Source organism: Monodon monoceros, unplaced genomic scaffold (assembly GCF_005190385.1).
Source record: "Monodon monoceros isolate NGI ecotype Baffin Bay Population unplaced genomic scaffold, NGI_Narwhal_1 Super_Scaffold_9, whole genome shotgun sequence".
Taxonomy (NCBI): Eukaryota; Metazoa; Chordata; class Mammalia; order Artiodactyla; family Monodontidae; genus Monodon; species Monodon monoceros.
The window spans coordinates 31,043,511-31,069,617 of NW_021703786.1; the positions used below are offsets into that span (position 1 = coordinate 31,043,511).

At 56.9% G+C, this 26,107-nt stretch overlaps 1 protein-coding gene across 4 annotated transcripts; it reads right to left on the reverse strand.

Annotated features, from left to right (window-relative positions):
- Positions 1-3,049: 3,049 nt before the first annotated feature.
- Positions 3,050-19,451, reverse strand: GPRC5C (G protein-coupled receptor class C group 5 member C). Of its 4 annotated transcripts, none has more exons than XM_029211583.1 (5): positions 18,251-18,615; positions 11,099-12,184; positions 8,245-8,339; positions 6,145-6,280; positions 3,050-4,427 (listed from the first exon to the last, which is right to left on the reverse strand). In XM_029211583.1, exons 1-5 carry the CDS (start codon positions 18,501-18,503, stop codon positions 4,408-4,410), a joined length of 1,590 nt encoding a protein of 529 aa, XP_029067416.1. In that variant the 5' UTR covers positions 18,504-18,615; the 3' UTR covers positions 3,050-4,407. The 4 variants fall into 4 exon arrangements, with proteins under 4 accessions (XP_029067416.1, XP_029067414.1, XP_029067415.1 ...); XM_029211581.1 differs by having other exon boundaries at positions 6,131-6,280; XM_029211582.1 differs by lacking the exon at positions 3,050-4,427 and having other exon boundaries at positions 5,659-6,280; positions 18,251-18,613.
- Positions 19,452-26,107: the final 6,656 nt, after the last annotated feature.

Consider the following 26,107-nt stretch of genomic DNA (forward strand, 5'->3'; position numbering starts at 1 on the left):
TCAGTAGCGCCAGTCTGAGAAATCCCGCCCTAAAGGCAAGGCAGGCAGGAGGCAGTGGGGCTCCCCGGGCCCCATCACACCCACCCATCCAAGCTTTATGAGCTCAGCGAGCCTCCCAGAGGGGATTTCTTCTCAAGGGAACAGGGACCCGCTTCCCTGGCCCCCGCTCTGTGCTGGGCCCAGAGATACAAGGATGAACGCTGCAGGTATCGGCCCGGGTCCGGGGCTCGCAGCCTGGGAGGGGGCGGAAAAAAGGTCCCCAGAGGGGAAGCTGAGTGGAAGGACCGGGTCTTGGCCCGGCCGGGCCCTGAAGGCGGAGAAGGGCCAGGACTCGGCGGCCCCGAGCAGGCCGCAGCCCAGTCGGCTATACAAGTGGAGACAACCGGTCCGGGCCGGCTGCCCCGGCGGCTGGGATCAGGTTGCAGGGGTGTCGGGGGCGGGGCCGGGGGTGGGGAGCAGCAGGCGGACCCAGGTTGGCTGGGGGCTGGGGGGCGGGTCCTCGCTGGAGAGTGACGTCCGGGCGCCCGGGGCTCGGTCCTCAGCCCCACCTCCTGCCACCCCAGGTGCGTGGGAGACAGTGGGGCGTCTGCCGCGTTCGGGGGCCCGCTTCCCCCCCCGCCCCCCTCCTCAGGCAGGGCCGGAGAGGCGGGGCAAGGAGCAGAGCGCTGCCTGGGATTCGCCACTCCCCGTCCCCGCCCCTCGGCCCCCCGCCCCCAGTGCCTCTGCTCCAGGCACCGCCAGGGGGCGGTGGCCCCGCGTCCGCCCTGCTCTCCTCCAGACCCGGAGTCGAGGCCCCTGGGGTCACCCTCAGCACAGCCCTATGGTTTCGGGACCCCTCTCAATCAACTGCTGGGGGCCCCAGATCCAGGGCTTAGGCAGAGCTGGAGGCTGGGGTCTATTTTACAAATGAGGAAACCCGGGCAGGGTGAGGGAAGCTGCCCAAAGTCCGGGAGTTAGTAAGAACCGGATCGCACCCGAGGAGCCCTGTTGACAGCAGAAGTGCCACTCGGAGGGACGGGGGCGGGAGGGGCCCGGTGGAAGTGTGATCCGCCTGCTTAATGCCAGCTTGGATCCGGGATGGAACCCACCATCACCACGTCCACTTCAGCCCCTGGGTCTGACCTGGGGAAGGAGGAGTTAGGCTGTGAGCCGCCCAGCGGGCAGGGATCCGCTCTTGCTAGGTCCCCGGAGTAGGGGCTTAGTAAGCATTTGCTTACGGACTGAAAGCAGTTCAGCCTTAGCTCTTCTTGAATTCTTGTGCCCAGGTGACCCTCTTAACACCTTGGTTGCCGACCCCTGCCGGTCAGGGCTCTGCCAAGGGTCTGTCCTTCTCCTTGGGGTCTCCCTCCAATCCCAGCAACCTGCTGTCCCACCCATTGGGCACCCGTGAGGGACAGCAGAGGAAAGAGAAGATGTGGCACCTCCAGAGGGCAGAAGGTGGTGAAATGTGGCCTGGAGGGCATCCTGCCTGGGCAGGAGACAGGCGGCAGCTAGCTCCTGGATGCGTATCCTTGGCACTCACTTCCACGGAGTGACCTTGAGAAGCTCAGCACTAAATACGAACTCAGAGTGTTAGCTCTTCCATTTTACAGATGAGGAAACTGAGGGAGAGTCAAGAGGGCTGCCCAGAGTCACAATGTTAGTAAGCCAGAGCCTGGATCCGAACGCGTGGCCATCTGATTCCTGGGGTGCGTTCTCCCCTCTGCAGAGTTGCCTCCGGCTACAAGGGCAGTTGGGCTCTGGCCCCCACCCACTTCCCTGAGGGTACTGATGTCCCCTCGGTCACCCACATCCCACAGGGACCCCCGCCCTTCAGCAGCCTTTCCTCAAGGAGACCGAGGTCAGAGCCCCGCCCTGAGCCCTAGGAGGATGAGGTCAGAGCATTACCGGGCTGGTGCACATGCTAAATAATTCATGCGGCTGCTGCGAGCGGGGGCTGCAGCATCCAAGAGGGCCCAGAGTGCAGACGGCAGACAGGAAACAAAGTCAGGTCACTCGCACTTGTGCCTGAGCACCGCAGGTCCCCCTGGAGCTAGAAATGCTAGACCTGGTGAGAATGGATTGGAGGGCTGACGGACCCGAACTAGCTGCGTGACTGTGGGCAAGTCACTTAACCTGTTTCTTGCTCTTACAGGAACTGTGAGGTACCCTGAAAGAGTTCAGGAGCCGCCTGTGTAAACTGAACGCTGGGCGTGGCATTTGGCAGGTCCTCCTGACTCAAGGGAGGTATTAGTTATACCTGGCTCCCACCCACCTTCCCATGAGCCCAGAAGTTTACCCAACAGTGCTCCCACCTCCCTCCCCACCAGCCCACCAGGCAGCAGCAAGATTATGATGAAGGTGGGTCCCCTCTCTTGCCCCATGCCTGCATCACCAGGCCTTGTGTTTGGGGGGAGAGGGGGTGTGTGGGGAGACAGTGACCTTGGGCTTGGCCTGTTTGGGAGGCCTGGTTTCCCCTTAGAACAAATCCCCAACCAAGAAAAAAATTTAGTGGGAATCAGACAGCCTTTGTTGGTCTAGAAGGCAAGGAGCTGGATTTAAAAATATATATTAATAAATCCCAGACAAATTCTTAATGAACACACAGGGATTCTGTGGTAGTAATTCCTCACAAACAGAGAATAAGGTCATGTAATCCTGAGCAGTGATTAAGTCCAAACTACCCTGCCCCGAGCTACACGGTTTGACAGAAATGGGTGTGCCGTTTACCAAGGTGTTGGCCTGACGTCACCTGCAACAGGTTCTGGCCTATTCTGGTTTTTTCCATTCAAGCCTTGTGATGCAGCTGGAACACTTCTGTCTTCTTCACTTGGCCATAGACTGGAGGAAGCAGGGCCACGGGGTATTCTTGAATCTGGGCAGGTTTGCATCTTTCAGGAGCCCATCCCTCCCCGGCCTCACCCACAGGCCTCCAGGGGACTCAGACTCTGAACAAACCCACATTCACTGCAGGCTGCTCCCCGTGGCCTCTTGGCACTGCCAGGACTCACTCGAGACTCTCAGCTCGAAAAGCGAGGTAGAGCCTTTCTTCACCGCGAGGGATTTGGGGCTACTGACCTAGATCACAAGGAGTCGGGGGTGCTCAGAGCTCCCCCCTCCCCTTCCATCAGAGTAACTAATACTCCATTCATGGAACTGGGCAGTCCAGGGCAAGAGTCAGTGGATGGGGAGGGGGTCGTCACACTCGGGGGTACAGCCCTGCTCTCTGCAGGGCCTGTTCACCCAACTTAGCCCTGGAGAAACACGCTGGTGACAAAGGCACAGGTGCTGGGGGCAGGAGGGTGGCGCTGGGGTGGGGGTGAGGGCTGTGGGACAGCCTAGCCTACGGGGTCAGCACCTGCGTTGTGCTCATCCTCCCTCGTCTCAGCAGGCAGAGGTGAGCTCTGGGGACACACCTGGCTTGAGCACCTTGGATGAGCCAGCTCTGGTACCCAAGGGCAGGAGGCCAAGGAGATACTGCAGAGATCTCGTTCCCACGAGTCTGGAGCTGTGTGCACATCTTTGCCGGTGCCAGCATCACGCAGGTCGCCAGGACGCCCCCACTTCCCTTGGTGGCCATCAGGACCTGGTGGAGCCTGTCATGGATGATGACAGCACCAGCGCTGTCGAGGTGCCCAAGGTGAGGCAGAAGCCTAGCCATCTGCCCGTCAGGAAATGGCACAGTCTTCAGTCCTGGACACCTCGTACCTAAGGGGCTGCGCCCAGTCCCACAGGTCTCAGTCCTGGGAGAGGCCTAGACCCCGGTCCATCTGGCCCAGGACTCTCAATCGACCCCTGAGAATGCCGCCCTAGCCCCCACCTTGTGTCTTGATGGGACCTAGTTCAATGAAGGTATCAGGTGGTGATGCAGAGGGGCTCAGATCCAGGACCCGCAGGCCAGGAAGAGAGGCATGATCTGTCCGGGTCTCGAGTGAGCTTTGCCCAGCTCAGCGGCCTTCCATGGTCCAGGTGGTGGCAGGAGGTGCAGGTGAGAAGGGCAAGGGCCAGCTTCGCCACGGTTTGGCTTCGCCTTGGAGCAGGGCGGGACTGGCTGAGGCTGGAACCGAAAGATGGCCAGGAAGGATGACCATCTGGAGACCCACAGCAGGGGGCACAGGGGCTGTGATGTCGGGGGAGGGCATCCAGAGGGAGGCTGGGTGTCTGCAGATGGCTCCTGTGGTCTCAGGTCACTTGGGGACCAGGAGAGGCTGGGCTGGGCAGGAATTGCGGGGGTGGGGAGGGGGGGTGGACCACAGCCCCAGCCACATGCCCCAGGGTTTCACACGGCCCCTGACTCCACTGTTCCAGATCGGTGGCCTCCGGGCCCTTCCCGCTCCAGTGACAAGGGCCCTGCCCAGCCTGGACACAGAGGAATGAGGACAGCAGAACGACGTGTGGTCCAGGGAAGAGGGCGTCTACCATCTTGTATTATTTTTCGGGGACTGAGCCTAAAGTAACCAGAAAGAACAAGTGTTTGAACAACTAATAAAAGGGTTTGAGTCTCCAGGGGAGTTGGTGCAATCTGACATCGAAGGAGAAATTTGATTTTTTTTTCTTCCAGCAACCTTTCTCCCCTCTTCCAACAGAAACATCTTTTCCCTACAACCGGTGTCAGAAAATAGCTTCTGGCGAGTTGGGGAGAAACATTCCCAAACCTGGGAGGAGCCGACTTGGCCAGCCCCTTGCAAAGGGTCAGAGCACCACTGCACGTCTGAACCCAGGCCACCGGGACCTGCTACAAGCCAGAGTCTTGGGAAAGCCTGGCCAGTCTCAGCATGGCCACTTCTAGAGGCTCTGTGGCCTTTCTGGGTCAGTCTGCTTACCTGTCAGAGGTGGTGAGAGAGCTACTTTGATCACTTACCCCCAGGGCCCTGTCTAACCCTAAAATGGTCTGGTTCTGGGATTTTGACTCTGGAAAAGGGAGAGAAAGTACTTACTGTCCTACCCATCTTTCAGGGGCAGCCCCGAGGATTCAAATGAGCCACTGTGGAAAGGTTTTACCATAAAGGACTGAGCAAATGGGCATTTAAATTCCTGCCCAGGAGTGAAACCTACCAGAACCTGGCCCGCCCCTTCCCACCTTTGAAAACAGGTCCTGGTCCTCTGTGAATCACTCCCAGCCACACACACACACACACACACACGCACACACACACACACACACACACACACACACACACACACAGTGTGATCTGAGAGGTGGAGCAGTGGCCCTGCACCCCATCCACTGCCGGATCTGCACCACCCTTCCCACTAAAGGCGCTGAAGCCAGCCCATCTTCCCTTACAAATACCCTCCACAGAGCTCCCTGCTGCGTTCCCCCGGCCCCGACCCCAGTGGAGGGGATCCCAGAGGAAAGCTGCCTCGTTTCACATAAGCCCAGATGCTGCACGAGACCCGAGACAGGAGCCGGGCCCAGAGGTCCATGCTGATCGCACAGGACACGGACCCAGGCTTAGCTGAAGAACTCTTCCCTGGGGAGAGGTGTCAGCTACTTCGTTGCACAGAAGGAAAACCCAGCAGCGGCTTTCCTGGGAACTGGATTCAGAGGGGGGGAGGAGAAAGAGGAAACGCCCACAGGCCAGGGTGGAGGGGCGGATCAGACACCGAAAGCCCAGATCAGACCCAAAAGCCCAGATCAGACACGAAAGCCCAGATCAGACACGACATTCCCTGAAGAAGGGTTAATAAAGCAGAAACATGTTTATTAGGCACCCTTGCCCCTCACAGAGGAACAAGACCCGGGACAGAAGCGCCTGAGACATCTCTCAATGTTGCAGGAATCTCTCTGAAGACTCCAGAGAATGTAGGTGCTGACTCGCCGCCACCCCAGGAAGAACACGATTTGGCTGGAGCGTGGCTGCCGCAGGTGACCTTGACACGAAGCCAGGTGACCCTGACACGAAGCCGAGTTGGCTCCTGGACTCCACAGACACTGAGGAGTGGGTGAGGGGCCCGGGGATGCCCAGCCGAACACTGGCAGATGGGGAGGGCCTCCCGGCTGAGGCCCATGACCTGTCCTGAGCCAGCGAGGGGGAGGGGGAGGGGAGAGCACGGGCTCCCAGGAAGACCCTCGCCCGGGTCAGGTCCCCAGATCTTCCCGCCTCCTCCTGGTGCCACCTCAGTCCCACACGTAGGGGTTTCTAAAGACCTGAGAGTTCTTGCCTTCCTTCGGCAGGGTGGCATCCTGGTGGCTCTGGGCTGCGTAGATGTCTTCGGCCCGCAGGGTGGAGTTGGCACTGCCCATCACCTGGCTGTTAGCAGTAGCCCGCGGGAGGATGACGTCGTAAGCTCCTTCCGACTGGAAGGAAGAACAGGCGGTGTCACAGCTGGGTTCCGCCCGGGCGGATGCACACACACTCCCACTCCGCTTCCTGCAGGGCTGCGCCTGCCAGCTCCCCCTTCCCTCCCTGCCCTCCCCCTCTGCCCCCTTCCAGCGGGCCTGGGATGGATGACTCCGAGTCTGGAAATGGAGGAGCTGACCTCTGACCTCCAGCCCCTTATCTCACCCTGCAGAGGGCCACCCTCTGGGCATGGAAATGAGGCTCCCAGTCACCTCTGATGGTCCTGGGGCTTCACACAGTGGATGGCTCTTTCCAAAAGGATCTTCCTCTCAAGCCCTGTCCCACTCCCTAAACCTTGGGGCCCAACAGAGAGTGAAACACACAGGGCTTCTGTGACCCGGCCCGGCTACGCTCCCGGGCCCCCTTCCTCCAAGACTCTTAGCTGAGTACCCCCGGTGGCATTACACGCCCCCAACGGCATCACCGGCTGGTGTGCCGGGCCCAGAACACCCTTCTGTCAGGTCCCAGGCGTGTCACACGTTTCTCATCTGGCAGTCTGATTTAGAGACTTAAACCCCGAATGGTTTGGGGTTTGAGAGTTTTAAGTTTTGGAGACTTAAAATCCAAAGTCTCTGCCTGGATCCTGGTCGGAGCTGCGTTGGTTCTGTTCCTATGTGGGTGAGGCTGGGGCATGGGTCCCAGGTCCCACCCTGGAGGGAAGGTGAGCTCCAGGCCTCACCTGCCTCATCCCTAGGCACACAGCTGCCACCAAACCCCCGCAGCTCCAGGGCCCCAAGCTGCCTTCTGATTCCACTCAGACCCGGGTGGTCCTCCCAACCCATTTACCATCTCCAACTCCCCCTCCCCATGTAGCTCCTGGAACATCTAGATCGAGGACGGGTTCTCCAACCTGGCTGTGCGTCAGAATCACCTGACTGTTTATGAAGCCACAGCCATGCCTAGGGGGCCCCACCCCGTGGTGAGCTGGTGAATGTTTCACGACCCTGATCTGTAATGTTGGCAGATCTCTGTGGGCGGTTATTCCCATCATGGCTTGGATAACTCCAAGTTATCAAGGTGACATCACTGAAGAGATGCTAACTGTTTGCTCCATCACACTGCTGGCCCTTGTGCCTTTTTAGCAAGTTCCCAGGGGATGGTAACGCTGGGGGTCGAGGGACCGTGTTTCTGGAGCCACCGTTAGAGAAAATATCTATTAGTTCAACTCCTTCCTGAAGAAGCATGACTCCATGCACACAGGTGAGGGGTGGCCAGGTGGGGCACCCTGGGTGTCTGGGGGCCGGCAAACTGTGCTTGTGCCCTTCAGAGATTCATTCCTCGGCCTATCCTGGCTCCTGGCCGCAGCCTCCCTCTCCTGGAACCTAGCTGCAGGTTCAGGCTCCGGAGAGCGAGGGGTCTCCCCAAGAGCAACTGTCAGCCAGCCGGGGAGGAGGAACGTATAGGAGTGAGTAAGACTCTAACCCACCGGCTTCCTGTTCCCACCCGCCCTCCCTTGGCTAATGGAGCATCTGGTTTCCGGAGCCCAGGGGAGGTGTAAGGTCGAGAGCTGCTGCCCGCTGGTGGGGGGAAGGGAGCAGGAGAGCCTCTTGGGACAGCTGTGGCGGAGCAGCTAATACCTACCCAGACCTGCCCTGTGGTCCTCTGTCCACCACGAATGGCACCTACCTGGCTGAGGCCCCCCCTTGTCCCTCCCTAAGCTGCTTAGGGGAAAGCTGGCAGCTCCCACCAGCTCAGAGAGAGATTGTTCTGAGCAGCTGTCCTCAGTGGGCGTTTGACACCCCGATGACACAGGGCAGACAGGTCCCGCCACAGTGTCGCGCAAGGCAGTAGGAGCATCAACCCCAAGAGGAAGGCTTCGGGAGCTGGGGTCCTGGGCTCCCGATGGCTGACACATCGGATGCAGAGCCTGCCTTCTCCTTCCCGCTTCCACCCACCCTGCACACCCGGGCACCCCACTCACCGGGGCTTTGTGCATCAGGGTCATCTCAGTGGGCTGGTACACACTGGTCAGCAGCTGCCCATTGTACCCACTGTACGGTGACACTGGTCTCTTAGCTGCAAGGAAACATAGCAGCTGTTCTGGGCTGGGCTTTAAGCTCCCTTTCCTGCTCTCAGGCAAGGCTCCCCAGGAGGCAGGGAGAGGGAAAAGGGGGCTAGGCCAGCCCTGGGGGTGAGGCTGCGGGTGTACCCCACCCCGTGGAGCCCAGCATCCCTTTGTTTAGATGCACAGAGAGCACAATGCTCGCCTTCCCCTGGGGCTTTCCCTGCAGCATGAGAGCCCCCCCACCGAAAAAACGTCCCGTCAGCAACCTTCACATCCCCTTCCGCCCTCTGGGACCAGAGGCCAAGAGGGGCACATGGACCTTCGGCCGCCTTCCAAGATGGCCAGCCTCCAGCTCTGGCCTCTCCTGCTGCGGGCCAGCTGCCAGGCACCAGGGTAAATAAAGCAGAGACCCCACTGCCCAAGAGTCTGCATGGGGCAGGGCTGGGTGCTGTTTGCCCAGGACCCAGAGCTCCACCGGGGGGACTGCAGGCACATCCGGTCCTGTGGCCCCCTGGCAAGTTTCCAGAACTATTTTCAGCTCTGGGAACACTTCCCTGTGCCTTCCGGGGTGTTGATTTCCCGATCTGTCCTATGCTGCTGGGCGCTGGGTCGGAGGAAAGCTGCTGACCAATTCTGGGGGCCGGGGAGAGGGCTGAGCCGTGAGGGCCGGGGCAGCGGATGCCCGTCTCCTGCCGGCTGATGGCCCTGCGGCTCTAAAGGCACCACAACTCTATAGGGCTTCCTAAGTGCTGGGCTCACTCAATTGATTTTTCCATTTAGAAAAAATAAAATAAAAGGAAAAAAAACCCTTACAGCCCCAGAAGTGTTTGCCTTGAGGACAAAGGGTCTCTGGCCAGCAGGTGACAGCAAAGGTGGGGGCCGCCGAGGCTCCTCCCAACATTCGTCCCCAAGCCTCACCAACTGCACCTTCGCCCCTCACTTGGCACCAGGCTGTGCGGATGCCAGGGGCCACACCACTGGGCAGGTCAAAAGTCAGTGCCTGGCAGGGTGAGGATCACTCCTTTCCCCAAGGCGGAGATAACAGGGATCGCAGCTTATAGAGAAAAAAAAGACAGTTCTGATTCTGAAACCTCCCCTGCCTCTGCCTCTGCCTCTGACCCCTGGCAGAGGTCCCAGAGGTAGTGCTCAACAATCAGGCAGGTCAAGTCTTAAGCCCCCAACACCTCGATCAGCAGAGTAGGGGGTCAGCGTCCAGGCTTTCCGGGTCACAGCAGACGAAGGGGCTGTATCCAGCCGGCTAAGAAAGTGCGTGAGACGCGTGCCACAGGGCACATCCGGAAGGGCTCAATGCCTGGCACTCAGCGTGTGCTCAATAAACGCTAGTGGTCCTTACAATGAACAAATGCCAGAAAGAGGCTCCTTCCTTAGGGAGCTGGGAGCACGTCTGGCCAAGTCTCCTGGAGAATGGCCACCCCCTCCTGCCTCCCAAGCTTTTTCCGACGGGGGCTCGGCCCAGGCTGCAGGGGCTTCTCTTGCCTTCTTGCTGCTTCCACCTCCGAGGCGCCCTCGGCTCCAACCACCAAGGCTCTGGGGCTGCCTAGCACCTCAGGAGAGCCCCATCCCATTAACAAAGAGCCGGGGCAGGAGCTTGGGGACAAGCTGGCTATCGGATAGCGGGTGCTGCTTAGATCAGCATGTGGCACACGCGATTTTATGAAAAAGAAAAAAATTTGAACTGAAAAGACTTTAAGAGGAAACTAAGACTATGGATATGTACATAATGGAAAAACAAGCTCTGGAAGGATAATAATATTGACAGAGCTAATAGCTAATACTTCTAGAGTATCTTCCAAGCGCCAGAAGATGCATTACTTGAATCCTCAAAAGAATCCTATGAAACAGGAACCATTATTATCCCCATTTTACAGATGAGGAAACTGAGGCAGGAAAATATTAGCCAACAGTGATCAGTTCTGGGGATAGAACAGGAGGGAATGGGGTAGAACTGACAGTGGAGGGAAATTTTACCTGTAATGTGTAAAATTTTACAATGAAAATATATTCATGAATTGCGCGAGTATAGGAAAAAAATCCTTAAAAAAAATGGAATTTAGGGGACTTCCCTGGTGGCGCAGTGGTTAAGAATCCACCTGCCAACGCAGGGGACATGGGTTCAGTCACTGGTCCGGGAAGATCCCACATGCCTCGGAGCAACTAAGCCTGTGCACCACAACTACTGAGCCCGCACTCTACAGCCACAACTACTGAGCCTACGCGCCACAACTACTAAAGCCTGTGTGCCCTAGAGCCTGCGTGCTGCAACTACCGAGCCCACGTGCTGCAACTACTGAAGCCTGCGCGCCTAGAGCCCGTGCTCCGCAACAAGAGAAGCCACCGCAGTGAGAAGCCCACGCACCGCAATGAAGAGTAGCCCCCGCTCGCTGGAACCAGAGAAAGCCCGCGCGCAGCAGCAGAGACCCAACGCAGCCAAAAAGAAATAAAGAATGTTTTTTAAAATATGGAATTTAGGGACTTTAAGGCAGAAAACTCTGGATAATCTCAGGAACCTCCCATTTTGCTCAGGGGACCAGCCCCCTGTCCTGCAGTAAACCACCTGGAATAAAGGGGCACCTGGGGGGAGTTCCCTGGTGGTCCAGTGGTTAGGACTTGGCACCTTCACTGCTGCGGCCCAGGTTCAATCACTGGCTGGGGAACTAAGGTCCCACAGGCTGCATGGTGTGGCCAAAAATTTTTAAAAACTAAAAAAATAAAAGAAAAGGGCACCTGGGGAGGATGTCCCATGACCCACCTGAGGCTGGCTCGTCCATGGAAAACGCCTTGTTTTCCACAAACATGCTCTGGCCCTTCTGCTCTTTCAGGATGGTCTCGTAGCCCACGCCCCGGGTGGGGTACAGGTCCCCCTGGTAGCTCTGCTCCGGGCTGGGCTTGGTCACCTGGGAGACCTCAGGGATGACATAGAAGAGCACGAAGGCCCAGGCATTGGCGGCGAGGGTGATGGCCAGCGTGGGGTCATCCCACGTGGGGCTGTTGTGCTGCTGGTTGCCATAGGTGTACATGACAATCCACACCACCCAGATGGCGATGGAGGTGGCCGTGGTGAGCAGCACGAAGACCCCGTGCTTCCGCCAGCGCTTGAAGCGGCCGCACAGGGCGGGCCAGGCCCCCGTAAAGGCGCAGAGCAGCAGCAGCATGACGTAGATCAGCGCCATGACAAAGTCCACGTTGGCGATGGCACAGGGGGAGGCGGTGGCCCAGCTGGCACTGCCATTGGCTGGAGGGCCACCCTCGCCGCCACCTGCCCGCACCAGCGTGATGATCAGCCACTCCGTGTTGATGATCACCTCCACGAGGCTCAGCAACAGGGCCACGATGAAGACCACCCAGCCCCGGGGCCCATGGTTCTTCCGGACCAGGAAGTTGAGGGCTAACACGTGGGCCACTAGGCAGGAGAAGCAGATGGCGAACAGGACCCCAAAGAGGAAGCGCCGAGAGGCACAGGTGGAGAAGTCAGGTTTCACCACGCAGGCAAAGACGAGGCAGAAGAGGCCCAGGGTCCCCAGCAGGAAGAACACCTGGGTCCCCAGCAGGCTCCGCTTCTTGTTGTCCTGCACGAAGGGGAGGCTGGCCACGAGGAAGATGGTGAGGACAAAAGTGGTGACGATGCCCGCCCCCGCCACTGCCTCCAAGATGATGCCCCAAGCCCCAGAGCGGTCACACAGGTTGTAATAGAGGGGGTTGAGGTCCGGGCTGCAGCCAGCTGGGGCGTGGTTCTGGGCCTGGGCCCCTGGGAGTAGGAAGAGAGGCAGTCCCAGGCATATCAGCACCGCTTTCTGGATGGCCATCCTGGCTCCCAGGCCAGGCCCCAGCTGGGTCCCTAGAGACGGAGGGGAGAAAAGGCAAAATCAGTCCTCCTGGGCAGACTCTGACACATGAGGTGCCATTGCCCCCATCCTGAACCACGGCACACTGATCTTGTCTGTGCCTCTGGGCTTCAGAATTGTTCTTAACACAGAACTCCTGGGCCTTGTACCAAGTGACCAGAGAGGCAAATGAGATGAAACCCAAGTGTGATCCCTGTTCCCAGTCATGGAAAAGGAGGAAACTGTGCTGAATTTTCAGGCCCCTCCCCCTCCCCCAAATCATAACCTGGGCCCAGATATTCCCTGAGCTCTTGCAGGTGGGCTGGGGGCTGAGGTTTGTGAGCAAGTTCACTCAGCACTCAGTTCCTCTCTGTCCCGGGACTTCCAGAGTTCAAATGGCCAGACACCATGCCCTCCACTCTGTCCCTGTGACACCTAAGTCTACGGCAAATCAGCCACGCGTTCATTCATTCAGTGAGTGTTTAACAAGCACCTGTAACCGGTGCAAACTGCAACCAGAGAAAGTGAAGAGATGATTGAAAAGTTGTATGTATCAACACTTTTCCCCTGACGCCTCCCTACCACTGCCCTTTTCTGCCCTTCATTTTACGGCTTTTAGTGCCAACGCTTCTCCTCAGAATCCAAAGTTCTTTGGAAGCTCAGTTGCTAGAGTCTCAAGAATAAAATCAACGAATTTCTGGGACTTTCCTGGTGGCACAGTGGGTAAGACTCCATGCTCCCAATGCAGGGGGCCTGGGTTCAATCCCTGGTCAGGAAACTAGATCCCATATGCAAGCTGCAACTAAGATCTCATATGCCACAACTAAGGAGCCGGCAAGCTGCAACTAAGACTCAGAGCAACCAAGAAAATAAATAAATATTTAAAAAAAAAAAATCAACCAATTTCCCAGCTAGGGAGTTAATGACTTAATGCAAAAATCTTCCTATGAGGCATTAACATTTTAAAAGCGAGAACCAGGCAAGGGCAAAGCAAAACCCAAAGAAATTAATCTATAATGGAAGAAATTAATCTATAATGTGTAGAGGCACAAAGAAATTAATCTATAATGGAAGATGTTGAGGCACTGTAGCTAGAAGGCAAGAAAGATGTCTTTTATTCACACCAGGAAGGTAACTTACTACTGCAACGACTCACTGGACCGGTCCCAGACAGCAGCCTTACTAAATGCTGTAGACTGGCACCAAAGAAAACCAAACCCCTGCTTTCAGTACCAGCTGGATTTTCCCTGTGTGAAGTGGAGGTGAAGAATGTGGCAGGTTAAGAGAAATTAAAGACCAAATCAGTGAGTTTTCTACTCAAAGACTTTAAATTTACCTGGAGGACAGAAAATTTAAATGCTCTAAAAAGCAAGTCATAAATTCCAAAATTCTATGAAATGCAGGGACTCCACATTTAAATCACCCCTTATTATGTTCAAGTAACTGGGTGTAACCCCGCCTCTTCCTCTCTCACCTCTTGGACCCAGGAACTTTCCAGAAAGACAGCAACCAAGCTTTCCTGGGCTGATAGTGACCACTAGTGGCTGGGAGGGGAATGGCATGATCCAACTTCCCCACCATGTCTCTTTCTTCCCTTTAGGAGGTGGAGTGTATATTTGCACACCGCTAAGCCCTTAATGTTTTCACCATTCCTGGTTAGTTAATATATAACAGGCAAACAGAACTGTCTCTCCATGATTGAGAAAGGGAAGGACACTGCTACTGAGTCAGAGGAAATAAAACTCAAAATTAAGTGAAACTGACAGAATAAAGATCAACAACTTTCAAAGTCCTGTAAGATAACCTCTACATATGCTCCTTGAAAGCATTTTAGGTCTCTCAGCCTTCCCAACTACAACCTCGTCTGCCAATTAAGCTTGCTTTTCCCCAAACAACACCTACCATTAACTTTTTTTTTTTTTTTTTTTTTGCGGTACCGGGGCCTCTCACTGCTGTGGCCTCTCCCGCTGCGGAGCACAGGCTCCGGATGTGCAGGCTCCGTGGCATGTGGGATCTTCCCGGACCGGGGCACGAACCCGTGTCCCCTGCATCGGCAGGCGGACTCTCAACCACTGCGCCACCAGGGAAGCCCTACCATTAACTTTTAATAAATTAACGTTCCTGTGTGAATTTGTTACTGTTTTCCTAAATAAATGGTACTGTAACGCAGCTAGTTTCTCTCGACTTCCAATGCAAAAGCATGTTTCCCCTACATCATGATTTAAATAAGCTCTTGTAGGGGACTTTGTGTAACAGTAAATCAATAAAGCACAAACTGTACTTTATTTACAAGGGCTGGGAAGGGAAAAGAGGAATCGGAGAGGGCTAATGGATAAGGAATATTGAACCACTCCAGGAGATAATTAATGGATAACGTGCTATGGGATCCTAAGCACTCAACCCCCTCATGAGTATTTCTGGCTCACAGCAAAACAGCTAGACCTTGGGGTGAAGTTGGAGATGTGGTATGAACCCTGAGAATGGTCACTCAGACTTAGCCTCGGGCAATCTGCACATCTTCAAGAGCTGCTCATCCCATCTCCCTCCGCCGGGTCCTAGGTCAGAACAGACAAATATTCCAAATCAGCAAATATTTACCGTGCGTCTAGGGGGACCAGGCCCAGTAGTTCCCCTAGACGCACAGTGGAAAATACAAAGATGAACAAACACAGTCCAAAAGGTAGGTCTACAAGAAAACTACCCAAAGAAGAATAAGGTAATTGTCACACAAAAGAATTTACCTCTGGGGAGAGAAAAGTGCTACAGGAACACAGAGGAGGAAGCTCTTCCCAGCTGAGGGGGTCAGAAAAGACAGAGTGAAGAACACCTCCCAACAGCATTTTATTCAGTTTCTAATCAAATTCACCAAGTATGAACTGAGTCTGTAAAGGGAGGTTGCAGCTGGCTGGCTACAGATTAGAGACACTACAGGGAAGGAGTTTAGGGCTTGATTCTAAAGGTAGTGGGTAGGGAGGGTGGGAGGGAGGGAGACGCAAGAGGGAGGAGATATGGGAACATATGTATGTATATGTATAACTGATTCACTTTGTTATAAAGCAGAAACTAACACATCATTGTAAAGCAATTATATTCCAATAAAGATGTTAAAATAAATAAATAAATAAAGGCAGTGGGGAACCACTGAAGGCTGTTTTTTAAATGATGAGGGCATAACCAGCGTTGTGCTTTAAGATTTAAGTCTGGCAAAAAAAGCATAGGCAATCGATTTGTTGAGGACACATTCTTCCCCGGCTAAAGACCAAGGCCAAAGGTAAGGCCTAATGGAGATCCTTTCCCAGATAAAGTCTAAGGCCTGTCTGGATGTGGGGAAAAGGATGCTAAGTCCACGCTACAAGTTCAAATCTTATAACGGCCATGTCATTACAAAGCACCAAGCCCGTAGCCTGCGACCACTATGTCAATCCCTCTTCTTGGTCTGTCTTGCTCTTAGAGCCATACCTGCTTGTACCTTGCGAGAATCCAACACCTCATAAGAACTTGGGCCAGGGCCAGAGAAGCTTCACAGCCCTCACCCCAATTTCCTTCTCACTTTGCTGTTGGCCCAGGACCTTACCCTTCAAGCCTGTCGGTCCCACCAACATGGAAACTTCAAAGTAGGGGAGTGGAGAGACAGGCAGACACCAACTGAAGTGGGAAAATTGGACCCATTGGGCCTGGTTCTTGTCCACTGCCTGGGACAGCGACCCTTGGAGGCCAGCAGGAGACTTAAAGAAAGCTCAGCCCAGTGTCCTTCAACATCCAGGAATGCAGATTCAGCCAGCCAAGGGATGCTGTGTTTGAAGATGGCGGCCAAGGGGGAAAGGACTTGGATGAAACAGACCAGCTCTGCCTTGAGACTCTCCCTCCTCCGGGTCCCTAGAGCCTGCACTTCCAGGCTTTTTGAGCCTCGATTGTTAGAATTGTGTGCGTAGGCGTCTCCCCTACCTGGCTGTAAGGTCTGAGGGGAGTGAACAAGACTTGTTTTTCTTAGCATCCCCTGCAACATCTAGTCTTGCACTGAACATAGTAGGCATTTGAAAAGCATTCACTGAACGGATTTGGTGCCCATTTCTCCCCATCCCAGTCCGGCCTCTTCATTTTAGAGTCACGTCTCCTGCTTTAAGGTTCTCAGTAGGGGAGACTTCCCTGGTGGTCTAGTGGTTAAGACTCCGAGCTCCCAATGCAGGGGGCCCAGGTTCGATCCAGGGTCAGGGAACTAGATCCCACATGCCACAACTAAGAGTCCGCGTGCTGCAACTAAAGATCCCACATGCCTCAACTAAGACCTGGCACAGCCAAATAAATATTTTTTTTAAAAAAAGGTTCTCAGTAGGACCAAGGAGGGGGACCTCCTTCAGTCCCATGAGTTCCCCCCACACCATGGCTGCAGCCCAGCCGAGCTGCAGGTTATTTTCTGGACAAAGGGGCCCTTTTGCTTCACCTCCCTGGAATCAGTTATACAAGTATTTTTAATCACCTCTGAAATCGGCCTTTCCCCAGGCTCAGCCACTCAGTCCCCAGCTCAGGTCTGAGTCAGCCCAATCCAGTTCCAGAATCCCCTTCCTCCCTCTTTCCCTCTCCCAGGGGAGGCAGAGAGACCTCAGCAGAGTGGTGGCTCAGAGGCCCAGCCAGCCCTGAATGGGCTTCACCCAGCAAAGATGAGGCAGCCAGGCCTTCTCACCTTTCCTCACTCCCCGACCATCTACACCAAAGCCTGAGAACCATCCTGAAAAGGGCAACACGAGCTTCACAGTGCGGCCTTGGTCTGTCTCCTGGGCTCAAAGGGACAGAGTAAGATATAGACCCACAGCCAGGTACCTTCAAGTGTGCCATGACCATGTAGAGGCCCCTCTCCGAGGCACCTAAGCAGAGCCACAGAGGAGCCTCCTTCCTGCCGGGTCTGCCGCCACTCAGCAGCCCATAAAGAGAGACGGATGGATCCACTGGCAGCCTTCCCACATCCTCCCCTTCTCCCATCCATCTCCTCCTTCCTCTTCGCCCCTGGTTAGGTCCTGCCGTATTACCCCTCTGTTCAGGGGGCTCTGGTGTTTAAACCAACCAATAAGAAGAGGGATCGGAGATGCCTGTACCTGTACGGGGCTACTTCAGTGCCCAAGTTGGGGGGTGGGATCGGGGGTGGGGTAGAGGGCTTCCAGGAACCCCAGGCTTAGACCTTCACACCGAGGGCGGGTATTTGGCTCCCAATTCCCTGAACATTCTGAAACACGTGAGTCCTCAACCCAAGGGTCCGCTCTGGAAAGCCACTCCGGAATGCGCCCCACCCCCCAGCGGCACGCCCTCCCCCAGCCACAGATAAAGGCCCAGGCAGGGAACCTCCAAGAGCACAAAACCCTATTTCAACATATTCGGGTCCCTGAGCTTTAGGATCAAGAGCGTGGGGTTTTTTCAATGACTGCGTTTTGCTGGGTTTAAAACTGTGGGTCTGGGGCTGGAGAGGCGCAACTCCACCTCCGCGGCTGGGAAGGGCGCAGGAAACCCCGTGGGGCGTGAGAGAGGAGCGGGGAAAGGGAAGGGATCTAGAAGCCACGCCGCCAAAGGTAGAGGGCCTACGACTGACCGAAGTTCCGAACTTCCCGCAGGAAGATTGAGCCCTCCCCTCCCTAAACCTCTCGCCGGGACCGGGGTCCACACCCACGCTCCCCTGGATGGCGGAACAGAAAGAGCAGGGGGCCAGCCTCTCTCCCATTTCCTCAGGTCCCAGAAACCTGCCCTCCCCATCCACGGTAGCGGGCCGCGGGGAGGACGCCGGCCCCCCAGTCACTATTGGCCGCGGAGTCACGCAGAGAGGCTGCGAGGGAGGAGGGGGTAGTCCTTGGAGACCCCGATCGTGGAGTTCTCCCTCGCCGCCAACTCCGAGCCGCAGCGCCGGGCTTCCCACACCCCCAGTCCCCAGCCTGCTCCGCTTTGGAAAGTTTCTGCGAGCGAGCGAAGTAGGAGCGGTGTCCTCCGCCCCCCGGTTCGCCACCCCTGGGCCTCAACCCTCGCCCACTCCCCACCAGCCCGACCCCACTCTTCCCGGCGGCCGAGGGGAGGCGGAGCGAGCAGGCTGCAGCCCTTACCTGGGACGCGTCGCCGGCCCAGCTCCGGCGCGGCGTCTGGGGCCACGCGAGAGGGGGTGGGAGGGACTCGGCGCAGAGAGCGGGGCCAGGCCCAACCCTGGTCTGAGGTGGCGGGGCTCAGGCGGGGGATCGGGGCGCAGGGCCTGCCTCTCCCCGGGACTCGGAGCTGGCTGCGCTCCGTCTCTCGCCCTCGCGCTGGCCTCTGCCCGCGCTCGGCTCCTTTCTCGCAGCGAGGGTGGGCCGGCGCCTGCATCACCGTGACATCACCTCCATTGAGGAGCTTATCGGGCGCCCGCGGCGCTCCAGGTACTTGCAATCCGCTTACACAGTAACAAAGCCCGGCCGGCCCTCCCCCCACCCATCCCCGACTCACCTCCAGGCTCCGACTAGACGCACTTTCCGGCAGGGGAGGGAGATCGGAGTTTCTGGCCAAGCCGGCTTGTGGGTTGCTGCTGTTTACTGCCACGCCCCCGCACGCGGGCGCGCGCACACTCACGCGCACTTACTTTCGGGACTCGGTTTTCTCTCCGGAAAGCGGTTTGGGGTGCAGGCCAACACAATTCGCGGGCGGGCTCTCCCTCTCCGCAAGTCCCAGCGCGCGCGCACACAAACACGCGCGGGGGCCACCTTGGTGGGTCTCTCCGGGACGGACACCTAGTCTTTGTCACCTTCGTCCTAGCTCTCCCGTGAGACACACGCGGGGCACAGTTCGCCGCTCCGGACTAGAGCGAGGCGCACACTCAGATACAAAGTCTGTCTTTGTCGTGCCTTCTGAGCCCCCTGCCCTCCCCGAGCTTGCACACGTGGACACACCACACACCGAGCGTCCACCTCTTGCACGCGCGATCCTTCCCCGGCACCCGGCTCACCAAGTGTGCGTGGGAACGCCACCGCGCGCGCCCCTAACGCCGTGGGCCGGGCCCAGAACCACTCGGGACCGTGGGCAGAAGTCGCCCTGGGTCCGACTACCCGGCGCCTGGGTTTCCTGCGATCGCCCGGGACACGGTCCACCTTAGCGCGCGCTCCCCTCCCCGTGTCCCCGTTCCCTGTTCGGACCTGTCCTAATTAGCCTTCACGGTTCAGTTCCCCGAGGTACAGTGTTTAACCAGGCCCCCGCGGTCTCTGCGCTCCGTGACACATCGGCCTGGCCACCGAGTCCTGCCCCTGCCGCCGCCCGGGGACTTTTGCACGAGTTCGAGTCCCCCCCCTCCCCGTACCCCAACCTCACTCCCTATCCCGGGGTGCGTCAGCGGGTTTCCCCCCTTTCCTCTCCGGTCCCAGGAATCAGCAGAAGGGGAACTGCAGAAATGGGGAAGCGAATCCAACCTAGGATCACCCCGGCCCAGTAAACAAGAGATTTTCCCGCTGCCTTCTCCCAGGGCTGCGGGCTCCGCGGGAGGTGGGCTACGCAGCGGGGCCTAGTTGGCAAGCGCCGGAGGCCCGGAGGGGCCGCGGCGCACCGAGAAGGGAGTGCTTGTTGCGCCTGGCCGGGGCCCAGGGGCCGCGGAGGCAGGGCCGGGCGCCGGGTCTCCGGGGTGCTGGTTCTCGTGACGCCGAGTTGCCTGGGGGATCGCCAGCGGCGCGCGGTCGGAGTCAGCCGTTGGCCGGGCGGGCGGCTGGGCGTGTTGGTTCTGCCCGGAGCGCCCGGGAGGAGGGCGGGAATCGTGGGGGGAGGCGGCTGGTCTCGGGCTGGGGGTAGCAAGGTGGGGGAGGGCGCAGGCAGAGGGTAGGGGACCTCCCGGGCTGTTTGTTTGCGTGCTTCCATCTATGACAACCAGAAGTCAAACTCCCTGAATCACCCGGAGCTGCCGGAGCGATAAACCCCACGCAGGCTCCTCCCCTCGCACACCAGTTTTCGGACTCCTGGAGGGATTGTTTGCTTAGCAGCCTGGGCTGGCGGTGAGGCCCTGCTTTTCTAGAACCCTATATCTCTTCCTGCGCCTGGCCCTCTCTGGCTGGCCTGGAAAATGTGAGGACTGAATTGTTTCAATTCTTTTCAATGTTGAGAGGAAGAGCGCATTGCTGTGCCTTTGGTCTCCTTCCCCTAATAACTCCACCTCCTGCATCTCAGGGACGACCCTGCACACACACACACCGGACGTGAGCACGTGCAGACCTGTGTAAGGGCCAGGCAGTGGGGGACCCACCCTGAAAGGGGGAGCAGCAGGTCAGACCTTCCCGAAACAGATCAGTCACTCTAACCTCTGACTAGTTTTCATCACCTGGGCAACCAACGCTGAAACAAGTTTGCTGGGAGGGGTCCCTCATTAGCATATGTTTAAAGCCAGATCTAGGAGCCTGGGAAAGGGGTGGGGAGACCAGGATACAAGTGACCTCAGGGAGACACAGGTGAATTCGGGATCTGTCTCCATCCGTGGAGAACCCCTTCACCCTCCAGAGACTTCTCCCATTAGGCAAGTCTCACCCCTCCCTCCGGGCCCAGGCAGGGGCCAGGTTGGGGTATCCAGTGCCTGGCCACCCACTGGCGGTGATCTGGAAACAGGCCTGGACACCTCAGTGAATGAGCTCCGCCCCCAGCCAGCCCTGTGCCGTGATGGCAGTGGAAATGTAGGGCCGTTTTCTGAGAACGGTTTGCTCTCCCCCTTTCCGCCCCATCTCACTCTGGAACAGGATATGCCTTCAGGACAAAGGAAGGCCCTCGGGGCAGACGACCTGGGGCTTCTGAGGCTCCAGGATCCCTGGTGCCCTTGGCTTTAATCCCCCAGGGCCTGTCAATAGCAGGAACACTGGAGGGTGGAGATCCTGGGAACCTCACCCCCAGCCCTGGGAGCTGGATGGCTGTGGGTCCCGATGGACACGGCCGCGTGTCCGGGAGAGAAGTTTGGTGGGAGGCGCCATTGCGTCAAAGACTCCAACCGCGGACTCATCTGTGCCCCCAGGTACCCTTCGCCCAATGTAATAATACATAGGCACGTAAGCCTTTATGAACTCCCATCTTCCCCAAAAGGTAACACTTTGAGAAGCGGTCCCACAGGGACACTGCCTTCCCACTGTTCAGATAGATCTTGGATTAATGGATTGTGTGGACAGCGTCTGTACTCCTCCTTCCCAGCACGGTGTGTGAGTTCCTGTTGGCCGCCGGCTGATCGAAACTACCTTTATTCATTGGAACAATTCCTTTTTGAGCCGCATGAGTCTAAGCCAGTGACAAGGCCCAGGGTGGGGTGCAGCTTTGCCACTTGCCGGTTGTATGGCCTGGACAAGTCACTTCACTTCTCTGAGCCCCACTTTCCTCTACGATAAAGAGGTCAGGATAGCACCACCCCCAATCCTTGCAACGAAGCCATGTCTAAAATGGGCCTCGCACAAGCTTGACACTCAGATGCTCAGTGATCAACCTCTCCTTTCCTGGTCCATCCCCTCTGAGCCTTAGTCCCCTGACAGTTAAAAAGGCCTAGCAGTGGGAATTCCCTGGTGGTCCAGAGGTTAGGACTCTACACTTCCACTGCCAGGGGCGGGGGTTCAATCCCTGGTCAGGGAACTAAGGTCCTGCAAGCCATGCATCGTGGCCAAAAAAAAAAGTTCCAGCAGTGTTTAATCCAAACTCTTGCAGTAGCAGCCTCGCTGTGCCATGCTCTGGGCTTCTCCTGTGCTATTCCTTTCCTCCCCCAACCCCCTTTCCCTGTCTGACCAAAGGTTTTTAAAACCTGCCCTGCCTCAAAGCTCAGCCCCAATGTCCCTTTCTCTGCCATGCTTTCCTCACCTCCCCCAGAATGAACCGTTGTGAGCTGCCCTGTTTACCCACAGCCTAGTATGCATTTGTTTATTTATCATTTATCTCGGTGTATCTTAGCCTTCTCAGTTCTTGTCCTCTCAATAGCAGGGACACGTCTCACTCGTTTTGTTGTTCCCGGTATCTGGCACCGAACCTGACACTCGGTAGATCCATGTATTCTATGGTTTGAACCCTAGCAGCAAGAGTTGAGACATGGCCCCTGGAGGGCAGCCCCCTGCTGACCTTCCCCATCACCCTGGGGTGGGCCACTGCAAACACCATGCAAACAGGGCCATACCTGCCTTGCCCACTGGCCACAGGGCTTCCTGGGAAGCAGGCAAGCCCAGTACCTGCTGGAGACACCACCTCCCCCGGGCCGGCAACGCCCTGCATTAGAATGCAGGGTAGGGGCCTTGGCAACCTAACTTGGGGCACTGGAGGAGCAGGTGAGCTGGCCCCGGGGGTGCTCGAGGTCAGTTCTGCTCCCTAGAGGGGCTTCCCTATTGCCTGGGTAGCAGGGGTCCTGGATTGCCGGTTCAGTGTGCAGGATCTCTTTCAGGAGCCATTTCCTCCTCCGGGGAACGGGAGGCCGGCTCTCCCTCCCTGGAGGGTTGAGTGCCCCTGGTCTTGCTGCCTGGCCCCCTGGCCCCCGTGGAGCAGACGTAGTCCCTCGCTGAGCTGAGGGTGAGGCTCTTGGCCCCCTGACAGGTAGGTGCCTGGAATCTTGCACTCAGCAGCTGGGTGTCCCCAAACCAGCTGGTAAACAGATTTTGCATTTGACCTCTCCTTGCTCCCAGGCTCCGCATTAACTGGTTCCTGCCCAGGCTGTGGTGTCTGGCTAAGTTTCCTCTTCTCTTCAGTTCCTAGGACTGCCGGCTTGGAGCAGCCTGATACCACCTGGCATTTTGAGAGGACCCAGGTACCAAGGTGGCCCCTTAAGAAGCAGGAAGCCAGGGGCCAGGGAGCAGGTGAGATAAACACCCATTCACCACAACCCGCTGCCCATGGATGACCCCTCTGGGAGGGTACCCGGAAGCGTGCCTAGGGCAGAACCTGCCGGAATGTCACCTGACGCTGAGCCCGTCCATGGTGACCACAAAATCTGCCTCTCCCTCTCCCCCCTTCCCTGCCCATGGCTCAGTGGCCACTAACCAGCTCCCTGTTAGAAGGAGAGAGCTGCATTTTCTGAGCTGCCCAGGTCTGGAGAACCTCCGTCAATAGACTGAGTGAATCTAGGAACCAGAGTCCAGGGATTCAGGCCCCTCAACCCGCCCCTTCCAAAAACAGAAAAGAAATGTGTACACAGCAGTGTTTAGTCCCCCTTCCCTTCCTTGAGGAAGAGTCTCCCCCCACACACCCCCACGCCCCCCTTGTGAGAACATTTCAGGGCAGGCACACCCTCCCACTGGGGTTACACACACACACAACCTAATCACCCTGCTTGCAGTCTTCCTTCCGTTCCCTGACACCTCCAGTCACCTGCAAACCCCCTCTGCTGCGGGACATTCACTGACTTCCCCCTGGCATTCTCGGCTCCTAAGATCGTCACTGGTTCCCACTCCCTCTGAGTGAAAGATCTAACTCCCTTGCCCAGCATTTAAGGCCCCTGCAGCCTGCATTCAACCTGGACTGGCCACCTCCTCTCCCTCCTCTTCCCCACAGGAAACGGCCACTGCAGCCTGAGAGGTCAGCTCTGGGTCTGGCCACCGGACTGACCTTCCTGTGGCTTCACTCACAATGTCCCCCACTCTCAATCCAGGGCGCCCCTTCCTGGCCTCTCTAAACCGTTCCCCCTTTAAAGCCTCTGCTTCTCCCAGAAGACTTTGCTGGTGACCCCGCCCCATACAACTCCTCCCTCTGCCCTCCCAAAGCTTCCCCTCTAGCATGAATTTGCCAATCTTGTGCTACTTTGCACAGTTAATTATATTTTATACATAGATATCAGGCCTCTGTAATTCCATGATAGGCTCAGTGGGGAGCAGACTTCATGCCTAGCCTTCCCTGCAGCCCCCAGGATACTGCTCTGTACCTATAATAAAATGGGTGGGATGATGGGCCAAGACCTGAGGGATGCCGTCAGCCTTTTCTAGGGGGAAGGGGTGGGCTCCGGGTCTAGGCTTGGCCTAGCTGCTGTCCTGAGCTCCACACTCAGATCCCTGCCTCCCAGAATCCCAGGCCAAGAAGCTCAGAGACACACAAACACTGGCTGATCTAATAATGCAACAACACCCATAATAGTTTATACCTCTGTGTAGCACTGTACAACTGTCCGTGTCTTTTATATATATTTGATCTTGACAACCCTAGGAGTTCAATTTCAAACTGAGGTTCGGGCTTCCCGGGTGGCGCAGTGGTTGAGAGTCCGCCTGCCGATGCAGGGGACGTGGGTTCGTGCCCCGGTCCGGGAAGATCCCACATGCCGCGGAGCGGCTGGGCCCGTGAGCCATGGCCGCTGAGCCTGCGCGTCCGGAGCCTGTGGTCCGCAACGGGAGAGGCCACGACAGTGAGAGGCCCGCGTGCCGCAAAAAAAAAAACCCAAAACCCAAAAAACTGAGGTTCATAAAGGCTAAGGGACTAGCCCTGGATTAGAACCCACTGGTTTTAACTCTGCTGGACTGGTTTTAACTTCGCTGTTCTATGTCCCAAAGCGCTTTCGTATCTCTTATGTATCTCATTTTCTGCTCTACGAATGTTTGTTTATGTACATGTCTCATGTCTTCAACCAGGGTGTAAGCTCTTTGAGGGAAAGATGTGTGCCTGATCCATCCTTGCCCGTGACAGGGCCTCGATCAGTATTTGCCAGGGGGACTTCCCTGGCGGTCCACACTTCCATGCAGGGGTCACACTTTCTATCCCTGGTCGAGGAAGATCTCGCATGGCGTGCAGTGCAGCCAAAAAAAAAAAAAAAAAATTGCGAGGGAATAAATAGATGAAGGCTCTGCATGGGCCAGTACAGGAGAAGGACATTGGAAACAGAGCTGACCAGCTGTCTAGTCTGCAGCCTTCCTTCTCAGCCACTCTCCCTTCTCCCAACAATCCCATCGCCTTCAGAAGCCAGCCTCACGACAGCGCTGCACTGGGCAACTGCCTGGCCTGTGGCTGGGCTGTGTGTCTCCCTCTCTGCCCTTTCTCCCTTCTTCAACGCTGTTCTCCTGGTGGCCGCCAGCCCGCTGTGGTCACGTCCTCTCTGTGCACAGTGCAGCCTGCCCACCTTCAGGACGGCTCTGCCCTTCATCAGCCTCGCCAGCCACCAGCCTAGATCACCCAAAGCCTTCAAAAGACACGGTCTCTGCCCCCACCCCTTCGCCTGGGATTTGAGGGCACCCTGAGGGTCCTCTCAAACTCAGCCAGGACCCCAAGGGGACAGGGGGAGAGTCAGGGTGCCACGGGAGACCAGAATTGCCTGCACTGACCAGAGATGGCACCTCCAGCAGGGCAGTGCCAGCCAGCTGGCATCTGGGTGGAGTTCGGTCCCAGCTGTTCCGGCCGCTGCTTGAGGCTCGACTCCAGCTCCGTTGCCGGAAGCCCAGCTGCTGCGGTGCAGCCCGAGGCTGCTGGGAACCGAGCTGCGCTATTCTGGGACTGTGATGGAGCTCCGGGACGCCTGGCAGCAGCTGAAATTTCAGCCCCTTTGGTAGACGTGCTGTTTGCTTTCCCTCCGATGATAAGGCAGAGTTCAAATCATCCCACAAAGTTCAGAACCACTGATGGTGCATCTGAGTGTCTTAATAGCAGTTGTGGTTTTGCTAAAGTGGGGACTGGCCATAAACAATCTATACTTCAGCCCTTGGATACAACAGCCTTCATTCTTGCTGTCACTCACACCACACAACCTGTAGTCATTTTCCTTTAGCTTTACAGTTTGTCCTCATACCCACTCTGCCACATTAACGCATCCACTGGCATTCTGGTGCAGTCCCTCAAATTTAAATCCAATGATGGATTTCCTCTGAGAGCCTTCTCCCTCCCTCCCTCCCTCCCTCCCTTCCTCCCTCCCTTCCTTCCTTCCTTCTTAAATTGAGATGGGAAGATCTGATTCTGCAGTGCAAACAATCAAGTATGAAGACTGAGTTTGGGTGACAAAAGACTAGGGTCATAATCAAACCCAATTTACAACAAAG